Source organism: Macrotis lagotis, chromosome 3 (assembly GCF_037893015.1).
Source record: "Macrotis lagotis isolate mMagLag1 chromosome 3, bilby.v1.9.chrom.fasta, whole genome shotgun sequence".
Taxonomy (NCBI): Eukaryota; Metazoa; Chordata; class Mammalia; order Peramelemorphia; family Peramelidae; genus Macrotis; species Macrotis lagotis.
This window is the reverse complement of record NC_133660.1, coordinates 146,602,639-146,625,438: the sequence shown is the minus strand read 5'-3', so window position 1 is coordinate 146,625,438 and position 22,800 is coordinate 146,602,639. Positions and strand designations below refer to the sequence as shown.

At 33.6% G+C, this 22,800-nt stretch overlaps 1 protein-coding gene across 1 annotated transcript in view; it reads right to left on the bottom strand.

The window, feature by feature from the left end:
• The window catches only part of LOC141516275 (transmembrane protease serine 11C-like), a 104,785-nt gene that overhangs the window by 54,632 nt on the left and 27,353 nt on the right, over positions 1-22,800 (bottom strand). The window contains exon 5 of the mRNA XM_074227448.1: positions 10,100-10,263. Within this exon, the coding sequence (XP_074083549.1) occupies positions 10,100-10,263 (164 nt within the window). The remainder of the gene's footprint in view (positions 1-10,099; positions 10,264-22,800) is intronic.

The window sequence follows — 22,800 nt, the reverse complement described above, 5'->3', positions numbered from 1 at the left end:
TAACCTGTTCTTCAATAAGGGGGATTGGGGTGGGAGTAAAGGAGAAAATTCAGAACTCAAGTTTTTAAAAGTGAATGTTGAAACTTGTTTTTGCATGTAACCAGGGGAAAATAAAATAAAATAAGAAAAAATGAATGTTGAAAACTATCACTACATGTAATTGGGAATTTAAAAAAAACCTAGTAAGGAAAAGTACAAATTACTTCTAAAGCACCTTCCAGCTGTAAGCCTATGATTACCCATCTGATTCCTTGCCTTGGATACTTTTGTTGTTTAGTTATTTCAGTTATATCTAATCCTTCATGATCCCATTTAGGATTTTCTTGGCAAAGATAATGGAATGGTCTGCTATTTGCTTCTCTAGATCTTTTTAGAAATGAGGAAACTAAGGCAAATGGGTTTAAGTGACTTACCCAGAGTCACACAACAAGTTCAGTGTCTGAGACTGAATTTGAACTCAGGAACATGAGTCTTCCTGACTCCAGACTTGGTGCTCTATCCACTTTGCCTTGCCTTTTAGCTATCTTAGTTTGTGTACATTACAACCCAAACCTCCCATAACATCTTTGGCAATTGACGTTCCCAAACTTTCAGAAATTTTTAATTTTTCTCTTTAAAAAAATAAAAAACCAAAAACCAAAAGCCAAAAACATGTTGATCTATCCCTTAATGTACATTCTCACTCTGAAAAAATTTTTAATGGTAATGCTTAAAAGTTCCACTGTCAGGTCTAATAGTCCAATTTCTTATTTAGATTCACTTAAATCTTAATTAGTCATCACTGTTAACAGAAATAAAACCCTATTTCTTCTTTAGAAATTCTTCTGATCAGGGGCAGCTAGGTGGTGCAGTGGCTAGAGCACTGGCCCTGAAGTCAGGACTACTCGAGTTCAAATCCTGCCTCAGACACTTAATAATTACCTAGTTGTGTGGCCTTGGGCAAGCCACTTAACCCATTTGCCTTGCAAAAACATAAAAAAAAGAAATCCTTCTGTTCAAGGTTTGTAATGACCATAATAGTTCACTATGCAGTTTTGTAAGTCCTTTATCATCAAAGATTTTTTAAGTCAGTAAATGCAAGTATTAGAATCCCTTCACCACCATCAACTATTCCAAATTTCTTTTCTCATTAATGTATTCAATGACTAATGGACTTTTATGGTTGCAGCTATCTTCCTTTTTATCCATGGCCACATTTTGTAAGCTTATATTAATAAAAAAGTACCAAATGTAAGGTCAGAACATTACATTTAAAATTATCTTATCTAAATAACCTTTTGGAGTTTCATTGCTAGTGAAATGTCTATTTCTTTTCTGAGAAGAAATATTTGAGAGATATCTGAGGAAAGATAAGGTTCAATGTCTGCCTCAACACATGTTAGCTGTTTGATCAATTTATCTTAGATAATTATTAAGTTAGAATTGGAGCAGATTTACATTAATAAAGGGAGGGGTTTTTTATTCCCTATATCTTTGCAATGGCTATCATTTCCTACTTGGAATTCATGCTGTTCTTCTGTGCTTCTTGGCCTTCTTAACTTTCTTAAAGTCTCAGCTATAATCCCACATACAAGAAATCATTCTTCCCTTTTTATGTGAACAATTATCTTTTCTTTTCGGAAAATATTTTAAATTGCTTGTACTATGTTGGCATGATCGATCTTCACCCTAATTTTGAAAAATTGCAAGTGATTAACAGCACATAAATAATGAAGGAAGAGTAAAATACAGAGACTATATTTAATAGATCAGAATAAAATAGGATCAGAACATACTCATTCTCTTATTTCTTTCTAAATATATATATAATCTTGACATCTGTTTGCTTTTTTTGATACTAATAATTTTGTTATCATTAATATATATCCCCTAAAATTATTTTCTTATTGGAGATAAGAAAATCACGAATCCCCATTAAGAAGGTGAGGTAGATACACTTGCAGTTGGAAAAAAAGATTTGATGGTGAAAGACTGTATTAGTCTGACACTGTCAACCACATCATTGACCTGTACTTCTGGTCATGAATATAATGGAATGAGATTAAAAATAAATATAAATAAATATAAATCCACTTCTGTTATAAGAAACAAGTTAAAACTCTGACACTGATTCAATCAAATTCATGTATATTTTATCCATTTAGTAAACATTCAGTACTAACTATATCCAGAACAAAGTACTAGTTGCTGGGGGAAAAAAGGAAAATTTAAGATATGGGCCCTGTCCTCCTAAAACTCATCAGCTTTTAAGGGAATAAGATAGAGAGAAAACTATGATCTTTAAGAATACATAATAAACACGCAAAAGGTTCAAAAATGAAGTAGAACTCTATGAGGTCTAAAAAGGAAAGTTTGTTTCCAAATGGGAATAAGGGTAAATTTCATAGAGGAGGTAACATTTACTCTAGTCTCCAAAGGATAGGTAGGACTTCAACAGTCAAAGGAATAAGAGTGATAGTTGGATAAGGGGCAGGTTATTTAAGGCACTGGATATGAGCAAAGCATAGAGGAAGGAAAGTATTAAGAGTAGGAGGACAATTGCAGGATAGTATGGCTGCAAAGTGGAGTTCCCAGAAGATAATAGTGTAACAATGCTGAAAAGATACTGTAGCACAGGATTCTTTGCATCTTCAAATATTGTGCAGAGAAATTTGCAATTTTTCAATAAGTGTTAGGGAGCCACAGAAAGATTTTGATCAGAGAAGAGAATAAATAAATATATGAGTCACTAAGATTAACTTGGCAACTATTTGAAGGATGGTATGATTTGAGACAAAGAAAAGACCAGTTAGGAGGCCTTCATGCTTGGTGATAAGAGTGTATAATAGGGTGAAAGTGAAAGACTGGAAAAAGAGGAGAGTGATATCAAGAAAACATGTTTTTACACTTCATTGGACTTGGAATTGAGCGAGAGAACGAAGACACAAGATAACATCAAGATTTTGAATATTGGTAGAAATTAGGAAGACAGAAGGTCAAGTAGGATTTTGTTTCTGGGGTTTTGAGATATAATAAGTCTGGTTGTAGACACAAGATATATCATTTTTATATTTTAAGTCTAGCATTAATATAACTATAACATCTCCTTTATAATTTAAACATTAACCTTAATCCAGAGAGGGCTAGGTTAAGGTGAATAATAAACATATCATTCAAATTGCTTTCTACATACTTTCAAGTCCTCTATATATGCTTTCTATGTAGAAAGTGATCCTTGGAGTAATAATTACATTTATTATTGATATTTTTAGATGATATGCCAAACATAACATAATTATCATTATTATCATCATTGACACTTTTGTAGCAATTTAAGGTTGGCATCTTCATTTAGAACAGTTTTCTTTGATGGAGAGATATTACAGATATTATCATCTCTGTTTAATGGATGATGAAATGTGTCATAGAGTTTTAATGACTTGGCTATGTGGTGCACAAGTTTTGTAGATGGATTTTCAAGTCTAGTTTCTTTGAACTCCAAGACTACATTAATATAAAATTTAAGTCATTTTCCTTCTATAGTAGATCTAATCCATGTCAGTAACATGAGCTGACACTTCAGAATATGTTGTAACTTAAGCTAACCATGAGTTGATTCTTCAACTAAAACCTAGTGATTTACCACCTTGGAAGATGCTATCATTTCTCATGGGACATTAGGAAAGAAAGAACCCTATGAACTTTAAAAAGTGTTTTGGAGGCAAAGGTTGTGAGAGGTGTGAAATCTTGTGCTTTCCAGTTTGGTCAGATAAATATGGACAAATAAAGTAACATGCTAATCTTCGATTGAAAATTTGCTGCATTTTTTTTCACTTTAAAAGGGAAGTAAACTTACAGAATCAAAGAAAAAATATACATCAGGGATCCTTGGATCGATCAATCTATCTGTCTGTCTGTCTGTCTGTCTCCTAATTGCCAGAAGGTAATTTTTATTAGAGAGAATATTTTCACTTTGAATTATAGGTGAATAGTAGCTAGGAGAGTTTTTGTTTATGGTTTTATGAAAATAGTCAAATTCAATTACCAAAAGTTAGCACACACACACACACACACACACACACACACACACACACACACACACACAGACACACACATACACCAAACTAATAAAAACCTAACTACTCCTCTCCCATTAGAAATTAAAAATAAAAAAAAATCACACATCCCCTTCAACATAATCTACTACTGGGTAATAAGTGTTCCTCTCCATGTTTTCCCTAAAAGTATCACCAGATTTAGCTCTAAATATATCCTAATCCAAATTAAGCTTCTTAGTGGTTTATGAAAACTTTAAAATGGAAGCTAACAAAATCGGTTCTTATTTTATGACTACTAATACTATTAATATTAACTAGTAAAACATTTATTTAATCTTTAGTCACTTCTTCCATTGACTTCCATAAAGTAAAAATGGTCCTGCAATGAGCATATTTTATTTAATGTTCCAGGTTTGATCAGTGAGTGGAAGAGTTTTTTGACATTACTTTACCTCATTAGTATTTCTTAAAACAAATTTTATCAGCTTGTAGTTTCTAGAGCACATGCCTAATCAAGTTATTCCCTTGCTAAAAAAATTTTCATATGTACTCTTTAGTATAGAATTCAAACATCTCAACTTGTTCTTCACAATTTGGCTTCTCCCTGTGTTCTTTGATTCATTTCCTATCTCTCCTCTTAGTGTACTTTACATTCTAATGTAGGTCTTTTGCTTTTCCCTGAACACAGAATTCTGTTCTGGACAATGAATCTTTGCATGGATTTTCCCCATTCCTACAGCATACTCTTTCTTTGCTTCCACTTCTTAAACTCTTTATTTTCCTTCAAGTTACAGACCAGTCACTACTTTTCATATAAATCCTTTCCTGATTTCCCTACTTGCTATTGTTCTCTTCCTCTTTGATTTATTCTGACTTTTATTGTTCAAATATTTTAGTCATGTCTGACTGATTTTCTCAGCATTTGTGGTATTCTCAAGCAAAGATACTGAATTTATTTGCCACTTTATTCTCTAGATCATTTTACAGATGAGAAAACTGAGGCAAACTGGGTTAAATAACTTGCCCAGAGTCATACAGTTAGAGTGTCTGAGGCCAGATTTGAACTCAGGAAGATAAATCTCTATCCATTATACTACCTAACTTCCCACTTTCTGACTTTATTGCTTTGCATGGTATACCTCTGAGCAGGATGTAAGTTTCTCAAGGGCAGGAACAATTTTTCATTTGCATCTTCATATATACTAAGATTTTTGCACATAGTATGTTCTTAATGAATGTTTATTAAATTGAATTTGGAATGAGAATATTGTCTATCAGGTTTATAAGCTTACACAGGAAAGTCTATTTGATTCTGTTTTGTTCTCCCCTACTAGACAGAAGGAGGTACAACAGGCATATAGAAAAACTGTAGGCTTACTTACTCTTTGATTTTCTGTTATGTTCAATGGAAAAGGTAGCATGGACCTGGTAGAATGGACATGGCCAAGGCCTTAGAGCCAGAAAGACTCAACTCTGGTAATGGCTTCTCAGTTGCTGGAAAACTGCCAATCTGCATTGATAAAGGCTAGTTCCTCATTCATGAGCTCCCTTTATGAATGTGATCCCTATAACAGGTTGAATTTAACCAGGAGAATTTAAGAGTACAATGATGTAGTGGATAGTAGATAGAGAGCTGGCAAGCCCAAGGAAGATTTGGATACAAGCTTTGTCTCTAACATATCCTGGCTGTATGACCCTGGATAAATTTTTTACCCTCACAGTGCCCTATAGTTTTCAAGTTGGCAGATAGTCTGTATTGGTAGAAGTAGTTTCCCAAAGTGATGAAATCATAGATTTGGTTGAAAAAAAATGTAGGCTGTAAATTTTTCTAATATAAGAACCTTTCTTTTCTCTGTATTTTATGACCCAATGAAACACTCTCTACTCTCAAGTAATTTCCCCAGAAGAAGTAATATATATATATATATATATATGTATATATATACATATATATATTATAAAAGGTATATACAAAGAATATGCAAAATAAATAAATGAATTCAAAGTCACTTTAGGTGGAGGGGTCAGATTCATCCTGATACCTGGGTGGGGGGGCAGGGATCAATAAGGGTCTTTTCAAGGAGTTAGATTTGAATTTTTGAGGGGTTTGTCAAGTGAGTCATTCTCTGATGAGAATAACATGCAGCTCATGTTATTAGATAATTTGGAGCCAGATTTTGCAGGGTTTTAATTTCTACTGTGTAGGTTATCTACTTTGTACATTATTTTTAAAAATTCATTCATTTTGGTCAATTAGTCCCATTTCCTAATATTTTTCTATGTTTTTTGCTATGTTCTCTGGAAAATAAACCATTTTTTTTGAGGAAGTGTCTGTACTTGTGATTTCCCTGGTGAAAAATTTCCCTCTACTATGCAGATACACGACTCTTTTGCAGTTATCTTGCCTGGAACATTAAGATGTTAAATGGATGGGGCAGATAGGTTGCATAGTGGATAGAGCCGGCCCTGGAATCAGGAGGACCGGAGTTCAAATACGACCTCAGACACTTAATAATTACCTAGCTGTGTGACCTTGGACAAGTCACTTAACTTCATTTGCCTTGCAAAAAAGAAAAAAAAGATGCCAAATAGTTTCTTCAAGGTCCCACAACCAGTATATTTCAGAGGCAAGATATTATTCTACGTTCTTCTGACTCTGAGAGTTACTCTATTTCTTAAAACTAATAGTAATATAAGCAAAATATAATTCATATTGCAAATCTATGACTAAAGAAATATGGGTTCTTCCTAACTTTACAACTGGCTTTCTATCTATTTTAGTGCAATACATAAGCAAGGGTTGATACTAAAAAGAAATCTTTTTAAAATTTGTACTATATAAGTGATTCATTCTCCTGTCTTTTATGATATTTACCAAAGTCATAATAAAAATAACAATGATAATAATATTCTTTTGTTTACATATGATGATATCATTAATCAGCATATTTTGAATATTACATGAGTTTTTCCCCCTCCTAATAGTAGTGGGAAGCTCACACTTTCTTACTTTATGGTCCATGGATTTGTCAGGGCTATTTATCCCAAGCATCCTATAAAAACTTACCACCTTTTTCTATGGAATACTAGGCACTAATATTCTCCAAGTCAATCTAAAAGAGCATTTCTTAAATACCTACTACATACACAGCACTGGGCTAGGTGTTGGGGATACAAAAACAAAATGATAAACAAAGAGCTTGCATTCTACTGCAATGCAGCATGTAAATATATAATTGCAGAGATTATAATTTAAAGAGGGAGAAAGCACTTGCAACTAGGGAAGTCAAGCAAGATTTCTAATCAGTGTTGGCTCATGAGTTAATTCAGAAGAGTGAGGCTTCATGGGCATGAGATCTGAACTGGAATGCTGAGTTTGGAGAACAGTCAGGTGGCCAGTTTAATAATGTTCAGTTGACCTAGTAACATTGGCTGGAACCAACTTGTAAAGTGCATTAAATGCTAAGTTGAGGAATCCACAATTTATCCTAAATGCAATAAGAATGCCTCTGAAGGTGTTTGAGTAGGTTGTAAGTGCTTTAGGATGATTGTTTCATAGTGATGTAGAGAACAGATTGGAAAGGGGAGAGTCCAAAAAGGGAGTGTTGAAATTGGCTGGGGGGAGGTCATGAGGGTCTGAGGGAAGAGCTGGGAGATATGTTATGGAAGTAGAATTGATAAATCTTAGTAACCCATTGCATATGAGGTAGTGAAGGTGAGGCAATGGTCAAGAGTAACTCCAAGACTGTTAACCTGGGTAACTAAAGATGGTGAAAATTTCAACAGAAATAGGGAAGTTTGGAGGAGAGGGAAATTTAGAGAGAGGACAATGAGTTCTATGTTGGACATAATAATTTTATCTAGTATTTATATAGCATTTTAAGGTTTGCAAAGTGCTTTATCTATATCATTTCATTTGATCTTCACAATGACACTGTGAGATAGATTCTTTTTTATCTGCATTTTATAGATAAAGAGCTGAAGTGTCTTGCCTAATGTCACATAGATAGTGTCTTCTTGAGTTTGAAATGCTTATGGGACATCTAATTGGACACTAGCTCAGAGAGCAAAATTTTGTTAAAGGTAAGCCATTGAGCAGCTGTTATACTAACCTTGGCTAGTTAAATAAGAACTCATCTAATATGTAAGTTAGAGAACTATCTTTCCTGATTAGAATCACTTTTGAGGCAATTGAGGGTTCAGTGGATAGAGCAATGGGTCTAGAGTAAGAAAGGCATGAGTTGAAAAATCTGACCTCAGACCTGTCCTTGCTGTGTGACCATGGGTAAATCACTTATCCTTTGTACCAGTTGTTTCAATTTTAAAGTGGAAATATCTATCTCACAACATTGTTGTGAGAATCAAGTTAGATTTGTCGAAAAGTTCTTACCATAGTTCCTGGTCCACAGTAGGAGCTCTATAATATTTATTTCCTTCCCCTTCTTCACACCTTTACTTGTCAATAAGACCAAATTGAATAAGTGAATAATGTTTCAGTTTTATATTAAGCTAAGGTGTTGGGAAAACTTATTTAGCCAATGGTTGAGTCTGATGTTGTCTACCAAATGGAGAGGCAACATGATAGAACAGAAAGAACAGTGGGCCCAGGGCGAGGAAAACTGAGTCTGCTCTAACTAGCCTTGACTTTGGGTTGGTATTTACCTTTTCTGGGCCTCACTCTCATCTGAAAAACCTGGAATAATAACACCTCTCAAACACATCACTTGGCTGTTGTGAGGAACAAATGAAATAGGTTTTTCATAAATGCTTTGACAATTAGAAATGCTATAGCCACTTGGGACATGTTTCTGATTCTTTTATGTCTACAAAATCAGTAAAGTCCAGGAGACTTTAAGTCTTTGAAAGGAGAAGCAAAAACAGGTTGGATATTTTGGAGGTACAAAAGGCATAGTTTAAGAAATAACTTAAGAAATGACTTTTTCAAACAGAAACAACAAACCCCACCAACAATAACAACTAGAAACATTTGTAAATGTTTTATTTCTATTATATTCAGAGATTAATCCTACCAGAAGCTAAGAAAATTGTTAGAATCATCATCTCCATAAACTATTTGCTCTCTATATGATTCATGAAACTAGTTAAATATCTGAAACTTAATGACTTTCTTATTTTCCTTGTTTCTATATTTTGATAGCCCAAAGAGCAAATCCATGAATAGTATTTCTAAAAATAGAAATTTTTCAGAAAAATAACAGCTTTCAGAAGATGTAGTTTCAGTGGGAAGTATTTTGATTTTGAGAGTCATGTTTCAATAGTACAAGGAAGAGGCAGGCTCATTTCTCCCTCACTATTTCTTTTGGCATATGATGTGAACAAGCCCTTGATTTGGATTTCTGGGGAACATATAAGTCAATTTTGTCCTTCTGCTAAAGAAGGGAGGATAGTCTTGGACAAATCTGTTGGAGGCAGAGAGTTGGGAGTTTTATGACTTAATGTTTAAGACTGACTCTTTTGTTATTGTATATTCTGAATAATCAAGGACTTTATCAATTGAGAAGTGGAAGTTACAGCAAGAAATTATAATACCAAGCAGGAATTTAGGAAGGGATTTGAACAATATGATTGGGACCATTGACAAGTATATATTTGTACACACACACACACATATATGTAAATAATGATTTTATAGCAACTCCATGTTCAATCATGATAGTTATTTTTTTTTGAGGGGAATATAAAGCATTTTTCCAACAATAGTTAGATAAGGTTAGTAACTAGACTTGTGATTTCAATGATATTGGGAACTTGCAGTGAAGAAACTCCCTGTAACTATGTAGGTCAGAATCTTTGCAATTTCTGTTGCTCAGAGATTAGAACTTTGTCCATGGTCACATAAACAATGAGGTTCTCTCTCTGTACCAGAGGCAAGACTTGAACTCAGGCATTATGGACATCTTTCTATATATGCCATGTTGCCTTTGGGCTAATGATAATCTCCATTAATTAAGCCAACATTGCTAATGAGAAAGTTGCTGCTCCCGTTAACAAAGCAAAGCTAAACATAGTCTAAGGAAAAGAAAGAACCTTAAAAGACTTACCTGAAAGTTTAAATGAGGAAGGATCTATGCATAATGACCCAGTATCACCTGTAAACTTCTGAAGTAAAATATTTCTTGCCCTGTCTCGAAATACTGCTGCATTGTTGTTGTAACAGGATTTAAACTTCAGCACCACTTCCACAATCACTTTACTATTGGCCTGTCTGCAGAAATTAAATAGAAAAATGAATCCTGTTATTGCTGTGATCAGTGCTCTTCACCCCTGCAGCAATCCTGGAACTCATTGCTTACTTGGTAGAGGGAAGAGTTAATGGAAAGAAGTTCATCAATCAACAAATATTTATTAAAGACCTATTATTTATAATGCATACCATGCACTACAGAAAGAGAGACACAAAAAAAGAAACAATTCTTCATCTCAAGAATATATTTCTGCTCATTACAAATTCTCCATGGATTTGAAAGTGGAAGAGTACTATTTTTATTTTTTTAGTTAATTGATGTGTAATTTCCTCTCCATGGTACTATTTTGATCCCTATGTAGCTATGAGTTATTGGACATCTCACTAAAAGGAATACAAGCTCCAGTGGGTTCTATCCTGAAATATGTTTTTACAGAGAGAAAAGAGCACTGAATTTGGAATCAGAAGAGCCAGGTCCAAATCCTACCCTTGACATTCTATCTATGTAATAATAAGGCAAATGACTTAACTTCTCTGTGCTCATGGATTTAAACTTGATGATCTCTGAGGTCCTTTTCATCTCTGGATTTATGTATGATTTAGAATTCTACAAGTAAGGTTCATATATGTTATATATGTCTCATCCTCACTGAGTATGGAGAGGCTCAGTAACAGAAAACTGGCCACCAAATGATGCCCTTTTTTTGACCATGGCAACTTTTAAGGAGTACTGGTTATACTTTGGGGGGAGGGCACATATGAATCAGGATAGAGGAAGTATTTTTCTCTGGCATGTTAGAAGTTTCCCTTCATATCTTGCATACTCTGGTCAAAGAAACAAAAATGATTGTTCTCTCTAATATTTAGAATATTGTTTAATTCATATTTGTGCTTAGAGACAATTTAATCACAAAGTATTCTCAAAACCTGAAATGGATTCTGACATACCCTCAAACAAGGCAGATTGAAACCCATCTATGCCTGACTCTCTTATGTGATAATTATAGGTCACCCAAAATTATGAGGAACTTTCTTGATTTGTCTTTATAAAACAAGGTCTAATGATTGTGTATCTATCATCTATAGCCCTTTCTATTTGTCCATCCCATCATTTCTTCCTGCTATACATTTCCTTGAAGATATCTTTTCTCCGGTCAAAATTCCTCAATTTCTGCTCACACACACCTTCTATAATATTGTTCTCCTTGTTTTGCTCACTTCAGTTGTATCAGTTCATAGAGGTTTTTCTAATTTTCTCTGAAAATGTCCTTTATGTTATTCCATATGGCACAATAATTGTTGTCTGTCTATTTTTTTAAGAAGACCGGTGACATTACAGATAATAAATTGACTTGCATGTGAACTGGATTTAAGTGAGACAGTGTTTCACAGTCATCAGATTTTCTCTTCCTGGGTTAACAGAGTCCATTGGCAGGATAAAAATCAAGATGACTGGCAATGTTCTGAGATATGGTGGAAGATCTTGCATTCTTTAATATCTGACCAAGTTTTAAGTGCTCCACAGCACCTGCTTCAGCCTCCTTCATAGCTGTTGGAACAAATAGTTCTCATTGTCCTTTCCTTTAGGGGAAAGTTTTCCCCAACAGGTTTGAGCACTGCCAATTACTGTCAACCTGGTTTAGCTCATCTTTTGAAATAGTTTTATCAGGGTATGGCCATTTGGCTTGCAAAAGTTTCTTAGATCCACAAGTGTAAAGGTGAACACCAAAGTGAATGAACAGCTCTGAAAAGGATTTGGAAGCTCTTGGAACAGAGATGATAGTCCCCCCTGAACACCGCATACACTTTAGCACAATAATATTGCTATTATAATTATATACCACAATTTCTTTAGCCATTTCTCAATAAAAAGACATGTTCCTCACCCCAAGTTTCTAATTTTTGGCTACTGTAAAAACAATAATATAAATACAATTCTTTTTTTTATTATATAGATCCTTTTCTTCCTTATTCAATCTTTTGTGGGGATCTAGACCTACTAAGTGAAATAATGGAATCAAAGAGTATATATAGTTTAGTATTTTGGGGGGAAATAGTTAAAAATTGCTTTCTAAAGTGGTTGGACCAATTCATAATTCCAACTGTGTATGAGCATTCTTTTTTTTTCCTGTAGCTCTTTAATCTTGATATGTGTGAGATGATCATTTTTGTTATTCAGTCTTTTTTCTTACTGTCAAAAAATTGATTCTTTTGTTTACTAATTATTAGTGATTTAGACTATTTTTACATGTTTATTGCTAGTTTAGTTTTCTTCCTTTGAAAACTAATTACTTGTTGATATCCTTTGACCATTGATCAGAGAAATAACTTTTAGTTATAAATTTGAATGAGTTCCTTATGTATCTTAGTTATGAGAACTTTATCAGAGAAACTTGTGGCAAAGTTTTTTTCTGAATTATTTGTTTCCCTTTCAAAAACAACTACATTAGATTGTTTCATACAAACACTTGTACATTTTATTTCATCAAAACTATCTATTTGATTTTGTAAGATCCTTTCTATCATTTATTTAATAATGAACTCCTATCATAGATATGAAAGCTAATTTCTTCCTTGCACTTCCAATTTGTTTATGATGTGGTCTTTCAGATCTAGGATATTTTTCCATTTGTAGCTTATGTCAGCATATGATCACATCCACTTTCCAATGCTTCTAAATTATCCTTAGTGTGATAGTCACTTTTAAATCTTCAGAGATCATGTATTCAGTTCCTTGCTGCCATATAGCAGCATTGTTTAAAATGTTGGTGTTTAAAAGATGTACCTATATTTCCATGGAAAACTTGGAATCATTAAATTATCTTTTCAATTTTTTGAAGATATTCTCTTTGTTCTATTTAGTTCTAGGCTAACTTGTCCGGATATACATTAAAATGTATGAACTCTGAAGATTGTTCATTAAAATTCATGTTTTAATCCAGGTAACAGTCTTTCTTTATCTACTTGCTATTCCTGACCATCTGGTCAGGTTTAATGCTTTTGAGAGATTACTGATCTCTTCCAGGAGTTTCCACAGTGTTACAGTGCTTGAGGCAGCTGGCATAATGTCATCTAAAGTCAGGATCCTATGGAAGATCTCACCATCCACAGAGAAAACTTCTTCAGCTTAGACTCTGTATTATGTCTCTTTAGCAATTATACATCTCTTTATGTTATTCCTTACCCAAAGTTTTTGATCAGAGAGTCAATGACAAGGTTAATTATGTAATGTATTCTAAAAGGGATCTTTAATGATTTTAACATATGAATGGGAGAAAAACCTATCAGTGCAGAACTCTGAAGTAGAGCTTTCTACTACTGAATTAAATGCTTTCTCAAAAATCAATAAATCATAGGTACAATGGGATAGTATATTTATTATATCTTTGACTAATTATTAATTGGTAATGTTGTTCATTGATGAATATTGCTTGTGGAAAGTCCATTCATTTCCTATTATAACCTTTTGGTAGATGCCCAAATTGAAGAATAGATGACTCAAAAGAAGATTTTATGTGTGTGTGTGTGTGTGTGTATGCAGACATATTGCTGTATAGTTTTCTCAATCACCTTTTATGGACTGGGAGTTTATTTTAATAAAATCTGAGGATTTTTTCATTCTTTTGCTATTGTTTTAGATACTTTGAATATGAATCCTTTAGTGTCCTCACCATTGCATATCTTCTAGTGTGGACCTTTTCTATATAAATTGGTACAATTTATGTGCATTTCCCATCTTTTCCATTTCTACTTCCTCTAGAAACCATTCTGGTACTATAATATTAGGTTTTAAATGTGATAGTCTCACTCTGCTATGGTTGGTTATACCAATTTTATAGATCTTTTTCAATATTTATTATATTTTTGATTTCCTTCCATTTTATCATCTTCTTATGTTTGTGAGGTGACTTTGCTTAGTTAGCTCTCTTGCCAAGAATTCTTTAAACTGATTTTATCCTCCACTACCTTTATCCAACTTAAGTGATAATACTGCCCACAGTCATCTATAGTTCTTTTTTGAAAGACAATGGGGTTAAGTGACAACTAAGTATTAAGTGTCTGAGGACAGATTTGAACTTAGGTCCTGCTGACTTTAGGGTCGGTGCTCTATCCACTGTGAAACCTAGCTGTCTAATTCTTCATAATGTTTTGCAAAATAAGTTTTATTCTAAACAGCTATTTCCCTTTGATACAACTCTCAGACTTGATTTCATTAACTCACAAAGCAATTTTGACCTGTTTAATTGCTGACCAGATCAGAATTTCCCCTCCTCAGGAAACTTAATGGCCCTTTGGCTACTGAGAACTTAGCATGTTGGTGCCAAAATTAGAATGGACACCTGATCAGTTTAGCTCATTGTGACTTAGAATTCTCAAACTCAAGTGATCCATCAGCCTCAATCTTCCTGATAGCAAGGGTTATAGAGGTATATTATCACACTGGATAGCTTGTTCTCATTATTTTTCTTCCAGCTTCCTCTTTTACTAATTTTGATATTTGCCCTGACAAAGCAATGGTCTGATAGTACATAAATAATTTATTAGCTCCCACATCAGCAGCAAGTCTTTTATTGTTTGTTAAGATATAATCACTTCATTTTTGTCATATTATTTGGCACTTCTGTATTTAGGGCATAACAATTTTCTTCTTAAAGAAAGTGTGTGCTATGAAGGCATGAGATTTGTTTGACCTCTCTCATTCATTGTTCCTGAATCATGTTTCACCTTTATATTTCTTCCATCTTTTTACTGAATTCATAGCATAGTATTTGTTTATTTAATATGGAGGCTTTCATCATGTTTTGTTCTTTTTATTTGTACTTTTAGTTCTGTACCTCTTGATCCTCAGTGACCAATGTTGGTACATAAATTGCAATTGCATTTTTGTTGGAGGCAGTGATGGTTAAGTGACTTTCTCAGGGTCACACAGTTGATAAGTGTCTGAAGCCAAATTTGAACTCATGTGTTCCTGATTCCAGCACCAGGGCTCTCCCCACTGTGTAATTACTTTCAAGGTGGTCTTTTGGAAATACTTTATTGCAAGATGAGATGACCAAGTATACCATGAAATAATGTTTCTTGTTTCCTTTGTATGATGCATGATGTATGATAAAAACCAACTCTATTAATTCCTTATTTTACCTTTCTAAGAAGAATCTATGGACCATTTTTCTATTTAACTATAGCTCTTTATTATGTTATCAAGTATTATTTGAATGCAGAGATAGGTAGAATTCAGCCATTAACAGTAGGTTATTTGTTGGCCATTGGACAAGCATCTCACATTTAGAGTACCCAGAGTTAAATGAATCTGATCTAAAATATATTTGATAGTGTCCTTAACCCTTTTTCTGCCATGAAGGGTATAGGAATACAAATAGGACAGAAAACCTGAGTTGATACTGATATTCCAGTAGCAAAACTCCCTATTGTAATCTTTTCTATGACATCTCCTTCTTGGCCCTCACCCTTCTCCAAGCATCTTCTAAGGTATCTATGCTTTCCTTGGAGTTTTGAATTTCTGTACAATGATCCTAAAATCTTCTTGTCTCTCATGCACATTTTCTTTTATGTATCAGTAAAGTAGATCATTTAGCATAATCTTATCACATTTTTCAGTTATTTTCTTTGTAAAACCCTCATCCTCCAAACTTTTCTCTTACTGTTGAAGATATCACCAGCCTTCCAGTCTACCAGGAACAATGTAGGTATCAATCTCAACTCCTCTCTACCTCTCACCCCTAACCCCATATACAATCTATTGTCAAGTCTTCTCAATTTTTACTTGCTTGAATACTGCCTCTACTCTCTTCTGCCACTGCCATTATCCTGGTGCAGACCCTTACCATCTTATGCCTATATAATTGCAGTAGTGGGCTGGTTGATCTCCCTCCTCAAGTCACTACAATAGATTCCCCACTCAGCTGTGAAATTGATTTTCCCAAAGCATAGATCTGATTATGTCACCCCTTCTCCCCATTCAGTAAACTTCAGTGGTTCACTATCAACTCCCGAATCAAATAAAAATCCTGTTTGGTCTTCAAAGTTTTTTATAACTTGGTAGCTTCCTTTTATCTTTCCAGTTCTCTCACACCTTACTCATCCATACACACTCTGTGATTTGACAACACTGGCCACCTTGCTGTTCCTTACATAAGATAAGCCACCACCAGACTTTGGATCTTTCCCACTGACTAGCCCCCATGTCTGGAATTCTCTTCCTCCTTATATCTGTCTCCTGGCTTACTTGATTTTATTAAGGTCCCATCTAAAATATTTTCTACAAGGAAACTTTTCTGTTCCTAGGGCCTTCCTTGCATTTATTATCTCCCACTGATTCTGTATTTATATTGTTTGCACATAGATATTTGCATATTATCTCCCCCATTAGATTGTGAGCACCTTGAGATCAGGTCATTTGCCTTTCTTTGCTCAAAATTTTGCATATAATAGATGCTTAATTAATGCTTAGTGACTGAATGACTGACATAGAACTTTGGAAATTAAAATAATGGACAAATAATTTCCATGTTATCGTTATGCTATTTGATTTTTCAGCTTGTACTTTATCAGATTACTTTCTTCTCAGGTCTATAAACATATCTTTCCTTGGTAGTGTTAGACCATTGGCAAATGCATTTAATTTAGGAATTCTTTCCCTCTTCTTTGTCTTTTATTTCCTATATTGTTACTGCAGGTGCAACAACTCCATTCAGATCTGAATGGACAAATCCTATGTACTTTGTGAAGCATTTCTGCCAAGCACTGATCATATTACTCAAGTCACTTAATGGATTTTGTCAGACAAGAGGTGTGTCACTCTGACCTTTTCTCCTAGATTACATACTTTAGATACACATAAAAGAAACATAATGGATCTTAAACTATAACATGCCTTCTCCCTTACTGAAAATATGGCCTAAAGCAGGAGTTCTCAACCTGAGAGTCTGGTAATATCTATGGACCCCTTCATGGAATAATGTTTTTAAATGCATTAAATAAAAAGCAGAAGATTATAAAGGAAACTAATTATATTGAAATACAATGATTAAAATATTTTAAAAAATACACAATTTCCAGGTGAAAAACCCTTGTCCTAAAGGGAGTTTTTATTTACCTGTAATTCTCATCCCCTCTTTTCTCTTCCCTGACTTTTGCCAGGTTTGACTGGCAAAGAATAACAATTTAGAGGTTAATGGATTCTTTTTTTGAAACAATCTTCACATTTCTGACACTCCTTGATCTCCAGACATAGTTCATAGTCCATTATTCCCATTATTTATCATTTTCCTGGAAAGATTACCGTCCCCTGTAATTAAGGTTTATGATTCTTGTCTCTCGTTTTTCATCTAGGAACTGATCTCTGAGCTTGTTTGTTTGATGAAAGGTAATAAAAGCTACAGGGAAACTAATAGATGTAAAAAGAAGTGAAGGAAATGACTGGCTCAAATTTCCTGGCAAGAAAAGTTGCTAAATTTGTAACTGATTTTCACTATTTGGCTTTTACAATATCAATATAATGCTATACTCATGAATGTTTATGAGGCCAGATAATAAATTATCAGGCATGGGGGTGCTTTGCACAAATGGTTTAAAATAAAAGGAATAAAGGAAGGAAGGAAGAATGAAGAAAGAATGAAATGAAGGAAGAATGGAAGGAATGAAAGAAGGAAGAAAGAAAGAAAGAGAGAAAGAAAGAAAGAAAGAAAGAAAGAAAGAAAGAAAGAAAGAAAGAAAGAAAAGGAGAAGGGAAAAAGAAAAGTTGAAATTGGGATCCAGTATTATATAATACCAAAAAAATTCTTTCAAAGTCCACTTCAGAACAATTTTTGAAATGAGACCTTCTTTGAAAGTTATACTTCACAGCAGAATAGTACATAGAAATTTTATATTACCCTTTCTTAAAAAGACAAATTGAACAAGACATAAATAAGTTCCCTAACAAAAAATTCTCAGAACAGATAGATTCACAAGTGAATTCTACCTAACTTTAAAGAACAATTAATTTCAATACTCTATGAACCATTTGAGAAAACAGGCAAAGAAGGATTCATAATAAATTCTTTTTATACATATATAGTGCTGATACTCAAACCAGAAAGAGTAAAAACTGAGAAAGAGAACTGTAGACCAATTTACCTAATGAATATTGATGCAAAAATTTTAAATTAAATACTAGCAAAAGGATTGCAACAGTATATCACAAAGATCATACATTATGACTAAATGGGATTTATATTAGGAATGCAGACTAATTTAATATTAGGAAAACTATCATTATAATTGACCCTATCAGTTATCAAAAACCCCCAACAAAAGTCATAATTATCTCAAAAATTCAGAAAAATATTTTTGACAAAATACATTTATTCCTATTAGAAACAGTAGTAAATAATTGAAATGAATGTTGCTTTCCTTAAAGTGATAATTAGCATCTATCTAAAACCATCAGCAAGCATTATTTGTAATAAAGCAAACTTTCCGATAAACTCTTGCCTGAACCAAGAGTGCCCATTATCACCACTATTGTTGGAGAAATGCTGTTGTTCAGTCATTTCATTCATGTGACTCTATGTGGCCCTATTTGAGGTCTTGGCAAAGGTATTGGAATGATTTTCCATTTCCTTCTATAGCTTACTTTGCAGATGAGAAAGCTGAGGTAAACAGGGTTAAATGACTTTCCCAGGGTCAAATAGCTAATGTGTTTGAGGCCAGATTTGAACTCAGGAAGATGAATTTTCCTCCCTCCATGCCTGATACTTTATCCATTGTACCATATCAATAAGACAAAAAAATTCTCATCAATAGGACAAAAAAATTAGAATAGGAAATGAGGAAAGGAGTTTACCTGCCAAGGTAAACCCCAGAACAATATGAAAACAATTATAAGACACTATTCACACAAAGATAGATCATAAAGGGTGATAACATAAGCAAATTGAGGGAGTATGGAAAAGAATTTATCATCGAGTGAGAGTAGAGAGTGTTATGGAAAGTAAAACGGATAATTTTGTATTATATATATATATATATGTATATATATATATATATATTTCTGCAAAAACATTATGCAGCCAAATTTAGAAGGAAAACAGGAAATCAGCTTCTTGGATAGAGGCTTCACTATTCAAATAACAATGTGAGTCATTCTCCAATTACATAAATTGTCAATGGATATGATGTAGTTTTTAGAAGAATTCAAAGCGATCTATAAGGCACATAAAAAGCTCTACATCAGTTATGATTAGAGAAAGACCAATTAAAACAACTTTGAGGTTCTATCTTACACCTATTAGAATGACTAATATGACAGGAAAAAATGAAAAATACTGGTGGAAATGTAGAAAAACTGTTTACTAAATAGTGGAGTTGTGAACTGATTCAACTATTTTAGAGAACAATTTGGAGCTATGTTGAAATAATTATGAAACTGTGCATACACAGCAATATCACTGCTAAATCTGTAACCCAAAGAGATCAAAGGAAAAGGAAAAGGGCCTATAGGCACACAATTATTTATAGGAATTCTTTTTCTTGGTGGCAAAGAATTGGGAATTGAGGGGTTGCCTATCACTTAGGCTAGTGCTGAAAAAGTTGTGCTTTACATTTATAATAGAATACTATTGTCATATAAAAATGGTGATAAGAAGATTTCAGCAAAACATGAGAAGACTTGTATGAACTGATATAAATTGAAGTAAGCAGAACCTGGGGAGCACTGTATGTAGTTATAGCAATATTGTATGATAATTAACTGTAATAACTTAACTCTTCTGATCAATATAATAATCAAAGGAATTTTTGGGGGGGTTGCAAGGCAATGGGGTTAAGTGACTTGCCCAAGGTCACACAGCTAGATAATTATTAAATATCTTAGGCTGGATTTGAATTCAGGTCCTCCTGACTCCAGGGTCAGTGCTCTATCCACTGTGCCTCCTCTCTGCCCCCAAAGGCAGTTTTGATAAAAAATGTTAACTGCCATTAGAGAAAAAACATCTGGTGGAGTCTGAGTACAGTTTGAAGCACTATTTTTTCACTTTTTCTTGGTTTTTTTTTGCAACTTGATTAATATAGAAATGTTTTCATCATTTTTCATGTATTGTTAGTATCACATTTTTTACCTTCTCAGTGGATAAGGGAGGAGTAGGAGGAATAGAGAGAATTCAGAACTCAAAACTTGAAAAATGTCAAAATTAAATAAAAATAAATGCAAAGAGAAAGTTATGCTTTATGAATATTTCAGGGAATATTATGAATAAAATTTTATAAGATTCTATTGGAAAATCAGCTGTGCTAATTGATCACATTCTTAATGATTTAATGATTCCTCTATCAATTACACTTAAAAATGCAAATAAGAGTTAGATTGTCCTATCCCCCTAATATTCCTTGTCATTTTTCTCGTACTCATTGAACAAAGGCACTAAATATGAGCAATGAACTTTTAATTGTTATTGTTCCTATGCCTTACTGAACCATGGAATACTAAACTTCAGGGGAGTTCCACTCTTTGTTCTCTAATTTTATAGTCTTTATTCTTGATCTGTTTTCCTTCCTGTAACAGAACAACAGACAACAAAAATGTTTCTTTCTCTCATTCCAATATCTGTGATTCAAATAATGAACATATCCCTACTTGGGAGTAGTTTTGAATTATTTTCACCATAGAAGCTAGGTAGTGCAATGGATAGGATGTGAGGAAGACTGGAGTTCAAATTACATGCCAGACACTTATTATCTATGTAATCCTGGGAAAGTCATTTATTTTAGTTAGCCTCATTTTCCTCATCTGTAAAATGAGAATAATATCACCTGCTTCAAAGGATTGTTTAAGGATTAAGTGAGACACTATACGTAAGGTGAATTTTAAACTTTAAAGCACTCTAAAAATCCTAACTCTTATTAGATGTGGTAATAAAATTTGAACTAAAAAATGATCTAGGTTTTCTAATTCCCTCTTTAGGATATATATGTGTATATATATATATATATATACATATACCTATATATAATGTATGTAAGAATTTAGATTTGTGGCATTTTAAAATCATTTTACAAAGATCCCATAAATGTTCTATTATGCACAAATTTTTTCTTTTCTTTTTCTCCCTTTCTTTTCAATGATAGTCCAATAAAATGGTCAAGATACTCCGAATTTCCCTTTATGTGAAGCCAAGATGATGAATTATAGGCTGCAATCCCACCAAATTCTCCCAGCATTCCTCTTCAAATAACTTTAAAATAATGTCTCAAATTGAATTTTGCAAAGGCAGAACCACCAAAAAAAAAGATCAAAGTTAGACATATTTCCAGTTAAGGCAGCATAGGAGGTTGGCAAGAGAGTTCTGACATCAGGATTGGGTCTAGGTAAGATTGCATGCATTGGCAGCACTAGTGGTGGATCTTGGAGGTGAGTTCAGCAGTAGCTTCAGCAGCTTCAGAGCTCTTAGCCCAGAGACATTCAAAAGCAGAATTGCCCAAATGGAAAAAGAAATACAAAGCTCTTTGGAAAAAATAACTCCTTAAAATCATAATTGGACAACTGTAAAGTGAAAATTCTATGAGACATTAAGAAACAATGATAGAAAGTCAAAAGAATGAAAAAATATGGAAATGTGAAATATTTTATCAGGGAAAAAGTGATCTTGAAAATAGATCAAGGATGGATAATTTAAGAATTATTGGACTACCCAAAAATCATGACCAAAAAGAGCCTAGACATCATATTTCAAGAAATTATTTCAAGGATAATTGTCCCAATATTTTCAGTCCAGAGGGTCAAAGAGGAATTGAAAGTATTCACTGATCACCTCTTGAAAGAGATCTCAAAAATAGAAACTCTCAAGGATAATATGGACAAATTCTAGAGTTTCCAATTCGAAGATAAAATTCTTCAAGTGACCTTAAAGAAATAATTAAAATATTATGGAACAACAATCAGAATTATGCAGAATTTAGCATCTTCTTCATTAAAGGAGTAGAGGGCATGGAATATGATATTCTGGAGGGCAAAGGAGCTAGGACTATAACCAAGAATAACCTACTCATCAAAAGTGAATATAATACTTCAGGGGAAAGAATGGATATTTAATGAAATGGAGAACTTCAATCATTCCTAATGAAAAGATAAGTGCTAAATAGAAAAATCTGCCATTCAAACTCAAAAGACTCAAAAAAACCATATAAAGGTAAATATGAAAGAAAAATCATAAGAGATCTAGTTAAACTGTTTACATTCCTATATGTCATTCCTAAGATCTGTATCATTAGGGCAGTTAGAAGGAGGGATAGACAGAAGGAATGAGTTGATTATGTTGGGATGGCCTCAAAAAAATGAAGGTGTGAGAAAGGGATGCTGTGGGAGAAGGGGAAAGGGAAAGGTAGAATGGGAAAAATAATCTCATACAAAAGAACTACATAAGGGACAGAGCTTTTACAGTGGAGGGTAACATAAGACTAGTAATAACTGAATCCCACTTTCAACAAAATTGATTCAAAGCTGGTCCTAGAAATCTATCTTGCCCAATAGGGAAATAAGAAGGGAAGGAAATGAGTGAA